Source organism: Procambarus clarkii, chromosome 76 (assembly GCF_040958095.1).
Source record: "Procambarus clarkii isolate CNS0578487 chromosome 76, FALCON_Pclarkii_2.0, whole genome shotgun sequence".
In the NCBI taxonomy this organism is placed as follows: Eukaryota; Metazoa; Arthropoda; class Malacostraca; order Decapoda; family Cambaridae; genus Procambarus; species Procambarus clarkii.
The window spans coordinates 24,933,172-24,938,798 of record NC_091225.1 but is presented as its reverse complement, the minus strand read 5'-3'; the positions used below and the strand labels follow the sequence as shown (position 1 = coordinate 24,938,798).

General features: G+C 51.0%; 1 protein-coding gene across 1 annotated transcript; it reads left to right on the top strand.

Annotated features, from left to right (window-relative positions):
* The first annotated feature begins 3,269 nt into the window (after positions 1-3,269).
* On the top strand, positions 3,270-4,406 carry LOC138357238 (glutamine-rich protein 2-like). The gene has a single exon (XM_069313900.1). It carries the CDS (start codon positions 3,270-3,272, stop codon positions 4,404-4,406), a length of 1,137 nt encoding a protein of 378 aa, XP_069170001.1.
* Positions 4,407-5,627: the final 1,221 nt, after the last annotated feature.

The window sequence follows — 5,627 nt, the reverse complement described above, 5'->3', positions numbered from 1 at the left end:
GGGGACCATTCAGGCTTGTTCGCATTTGTGTTCCTCACGTGTGCCCCAAAGAATGAGGTGATTTGGTAAAATGCTATGCCCAAGATTACTATCCGAGTGCCGGCGGTGGGGTGGTTCAAATAGCCTCGGCTATCACCTCATTATGTCCGGTCGTGATGGTCAAGTGGATTAAGGCGTCTTGTACATACCAGTTGCGTGGCTCCTGGGAGTATGGGTTCGAGTCACTTCTGGGGTGTGAGTTTTCAGTTGCATATTGTCCTGGGGACCATTCAGGCTTGTTCGCATTTGTGTTCCTCACGTGTGCCCCAAAGAATGAGGTGATTTGGTAAAATGCTATGCCCAAGATTACTATCCGAGTGCCGGCGGTGGGGTGGTTCAAATAGCCTCGGCTATCACCTCATTATGTCCGGTCGTGATGGTCAAGTGGATTAAGGCGTCTTGTACATACCAGTTGCGTGGCTCCTGGGAGTATGGGTTCGAGTCACTTTTGGGGTGTGAGTTTTCAGTTGCATATTGTCCTGGGGACCATTCAGGCTTGTTCGCATATATATATATATATATATATTATATATATATATATATATATATATATATATATATTATATATATATATATATATATATATATATATATATATATATATATATATATATATATATATATATATAAAAGTTTATGAGGGTACCACCACTGGTGCCAATGTGGGGACCCATAGCCTCGGAGAATAAAATAAAAAGTATTCAGAGGAGACCTTGTGGTTTCTCACTGAACACTAATATTATCTTCTCCTACCACCCCCATTCTTTTGTATGTACACATATATATTTACTTTATTATATATATATATATATATATATATATATATATATATATATATATATATATATATATATATATATATATATATAATCATCTGGCTACATAAGTTGGAATATTCTGATGTAAATGAGATCGATTAAAACTTTTCGGAGTCATTCTAGTGTTTATATTCAGGTCAATATGCCATGGTTTATTATTACTGGGTCTGTCAACCCACGCGAAGGGAAGGAGGATGGAACTATCAGGGAAAAGCACCAAACCATTACGACTATATACGACTTGGAAGGGGTCAGGATAAGTACTTGGGATGGGGCGGGGGAGGGAAGGAATGGTGCCCAGCCACTTGGACGGTCGGGGATTGAACGCTGACCTGCATGAAGCGAGACCAGATAGCAAGGCTGTCGCTAACTTTAGTCCCCCGTTAAGGAGAATATCTCACTTCTCCTGTTAAACCCTCAGATTTTACCTGAATTTACCCGAGGGGCTACAACCTCCCTATAGCAACCTCGACGGGGACAGGAAGCCGGCGGCTTGTGAAGAAAGTCATCCAGTGGCCCATGAAGTTTTTTGGTTTCCTATCTGGATAATAAATTGAAAAACTGTCTTGGGTATAAACAGCTCGTTCGTCGGGTAGGCGGTTCCATGGGGTTAATATCTCTATGGATGAAAAAACAGGATCTTGAGTGCCTTGTTGAGCTTGAACTTTCGTAGCAAACTTTTACCACAGAGGTAACTGAGTCTTGGTGTAAAGCTCTCCCGTTGCCTTGTTGAGCTTGAACTTTCGTAGCAAACTTTTACCACAGAGGTAACTGAGTCTTGGTGTAAAGCTCTCCCGTTGCCTTGTTGAGCTTGAACTTTCGTAGCAAACTTTTACCACAGAGGTAACTGAGTCTTGGTGTAAAGCTCTCCCGTTGCCTTGTTGAGCTTGAACTTTCGTAGCAAACTTTTACCACAGAGGTAACTGAGTCTTGGTGTAAAGTCTCGACAAATATAAAGTTTAATGTTTGCAGGAAATTTTGTGTTTTTGCAAGACAGTGAACAGCAGCGTGGTGCAGAGTCCTCGCTGACCTCTTCACTGGTGGCGTCTTTAAGGCTGCCGTGAGCTGATCAACGGTGCCAGGAGCTGATCAACGGTGCCAGGAGCTGATCAACGGTGCCAGGAGCTGATCAACGGTGCCGTGAGCTGATCAACGGTGCCGTGAGCTGATCAACGGTGCCGTGAGCTGATCAACGGTGCCGTGAGCTGATCAACGGTGCCAGGAGCTGATCAACGGTGCCGTGAGCTGATCAACGGTGCCGTGAGCTGATCAACGGTGCCGTGAGCTGATCAACGGTGCCGTGAGCTGATCAACGGTGCCAGGAGCTGATCAACGGTGCCAGAAGCTGATCAACGGTGCCAGGAGCTGATCAACGGTGCCAGGAGCTGATCAACGGTGCCGTGAGCTGATCAACGGTGCCGTGAGCTGATCAACGGTGCCGTGAGCTGATCAACGGTGCCAGGAGCTGATCAACGGTGCCAGGAGCTGATCAACGGTGCCAGGAGCTGATCAACGTTGCCAGGAGCTGATCAACGGTGCCGTGAGCTGATCAACGGTGCCGTGAGCTGATCAACGGTGCCGTGAGCTGATCAACGGTGCCGTGAGCTGATCAACGGTGCCAGGAGCTGATCAACGGTGCCAGGAGCTGATCAACGGTGCCGTGAGCTGATCAACGGTGCCAGGAGCTGATCAACGGTGCCAGGAGCTGATCAACGTTGCCAGGAGCTGATCAACGGTGCCGTGAGCTGATCAACGGTGCCGTGAGCTGATCAACGGTGCCAGGAGCTGATCAACGGTGCCAGGAGCTGATCAACGGTGCCGTGAGCTGATCAACGGTGCCGTGAGCTGATCAACGGTGCCGTGAGCTGATCAACGGTGCCGTGAGCTGATCAACGGTGCCAGGAGCTGATCAACGGTGCCGTGAGCTGATCAACGGTGCCGTGAGCTGATCAACGGTGCCGTGAGCTGATCAACGGTGCCAGGAGCTGATCAACGGTGCCAGGAGCTGATCAACGGTGCCGTGAGCTGATCAACGGTGCCGTGAGCTGATCAACGGTGCCGTGAGCTGATCAACGGTGCCGTGAGCTGATCAACGGTGCCGTGAGCTGATCAACGGTGCCGTGAGCTGATCAACGGTGCCAGGAGCTGATCAACGGTGCCAGGAGCTGATCAACGGTGCCGTGAGCTGATCAACGGTGCCGTGAGCTGATCAACGGTGCCGTGAGCTGATCAACGGTGCCGTGAGCTGATCAACGGTGCCAGGAGCTGATCAACGGTGCCAGGAGCTGATCAACGGTGCCGTGAGCTGATCAACGTTGCCAGGAGCCGATCAACGTTGCCAGGAGCCGATCAACGCTGCCAGGTGCCGATCAACGTTGCCAGGTGCCGATCAACGTTGCCAGGAGCCGATCAATGTTGCCAGGTGCCGATCAACGTTGCCAGGTGCCGATCAACGTTGCCAGGAGCCGATCAACGTTGCCAGGAGCCGATCAACGTTGCCAGGAGCCGATCAACGTTGCCAGGAGCCGATCAACGTTGCCAGGAGCCGATCAACGTTGCCAGGAGCCGATCAACGTTGCCAGGAGCCGATCAACGTTGCCAGGAGCCGATCAACGTTGCCAGGAGCCGATCAACGTTGCCAGGAGCCGATCAACGTTGCCAGGAGCCGATCAACGTTGCCAGGAGCCGATCAACGTTGCCAGGAGCCGATCAACGTTGCCAGGAGCCGATCAACGTTGCCAGGAGCCGATCAACGTTGCCAGGAGCCGATCAACGTTGCCAGGAGCCGATCAACGCTGCCAGGAGCCGATCAACGCTGCCAGGAGCCGATCAACGCTGCCAGGAGCCGATCAACGCTGCCAGGAGCCGATCAACGCTGCCAGGAGCCGATCAACGCTGCCAGGAGCCGATCAACGCTGCCAGGAGCCGATCAACGCTGCCAGGAGCCGATCAACGCTGCCAGGAGCCGATCAACGCTGCCAGGAGCCGATCAACGCTGCCAGGAGCCGATCAACGTTGCCAGGAGCCGATCAACGTTGCCAGGAGCCGATCAACGTTGCCAGGAGCCGATCAACGTTGCCAGGTGCCGATCAACGTTGCCAGGAGCCGATCAACGTTGCCAGGAGCCGATCAACGTTGCCAGGAGCCGATCAACGTTGCCAGGTGCCGATCAACGTTGCCAGGAGCCGATCAACGTTGCCAGGAGCCGATCAACGTTGCCAGGAGCCGATCAACGTTGCCAGGAGCCGATCAACGTTGCCAGGAGCCGATCAACGTTGCCAGGTGCCGATCAACGTTGCCAGGAGCCGATCAACGTTGCCAGGAGCCGATCAACGTTGCCAGGAGCCGATCAACGTTGCCAGGAGCCGATCAACGTTGCCAGGAGCCGATCAACGTTGCCAGGAGCCGATCAACGTTGCCAGGAGCCGATCAACGTTGCCAGGAGCCGATCAACGTTGCCAGGAGCCGATCAACGTTGCCAGGAGCCGATCAACGTTGCCAGGAGCTGATCAACGTTGCCAGGAGCTGATCAACGTTGCCAGGAGCTGATCAACGTTGTCAGGAGCTGATCAACGTTGCCAGGAGCTGATCAACGTTGCCAGGAGCTGATCAACGTTGTCAGGAAATGATCAACGTTGCCAGGAGCTGATCAACGTTGCCGTGAGCTGATCAACGTTGCCGTGAGCTGATCAACGTTGCCAGGAGCTGATCAACGTTGCCAGGAGCTGATCAACGTTGCCAGGAGCTGATCAACGTTGTCAGGAGCTGATCAACGTTGCCAGGAGCTGATCAACGTTGCCAGGAGCTGATCAATGTTGTCAGGAGTTGATCAACGTTACCAGGAGCTGATCAACGTTGCCAGGAGCTGATCAACGTTGCCAGGAGCTGATCAACGTTGCCAGGAGCTGATCAACGTTGCCGTGAGCTGATCAACGTTGCCGTGAGCTGATCAACGTTGCCAGGAGCTGATCAACGTTGCCAGGAGTTGATCAACGTTGCCAGGAGCTGATCAACGTTGCCAGGAGTTGATCAACGTCACCCTACGTTAAACGTCACCCTACGTTAAACGTCACCCTACGTTAAACGTCACCCTATGTTAAACGTCACCCTATGTTAAACGTCACCCTACGTTAAACGTCACCCTATGTTAAACGTCACCCTATGTTAAACGTCACCCTATGTTAAACGTCACCCTACGTTAAACGTCACCCTACGTTAAACGTCACATATGTTAAACGTCACCCTACGTTAAACGTCACCCTACGTTAAACGTCACCCTACGTTAAACGTCACCCTACGTTAAACGTCACATATGTTAAACGTCACCCTACGTCACTGCCCATCCACGTGCCGCTCTCCGCTTAGATAAACAAAAAATCTAACAGTTTAGAGAGTTAAAATGTCGGTATCAACATGGGCTTTTCCAGCCCAATATCAATGCCCATAAAAGCCTTTTGGAGCATCTGTTGACTATAAACCAGTAGAAGCATATATTCGGGATGTACAGGTTACTAGGTCTATATTACTATTGTTACTAGCATGAGCTGATCAATGCTGATCAAAATAGATTAATGTACGATTAATGCGCAGCATTGGCCTGCATATTAATCTGACAAAGGGGTAATAAAGCGTGTTGAGCCCGTGTGTGTGTGTGTGTGTGTGTGTGTGTGTGTGTGTGTGTGTGTGTGTGTGTGTGTGTGTGTGTGTGTGTGTCTGTGTGTGTGTGTTTCTGTGTGTGTGTGTGTGTCTGTGTGTGTGTTTCTGTGTGTG

Excerpts from the sequence above, each read along its gene's own strand:
- LOC138357238 (XM_069313900.1), top strand. The coding sequence starts at position 3,270 with ATGTTGCCAGGTGCCGATCAACGTTGCCAGGTGCCGATCAACGTTGCC.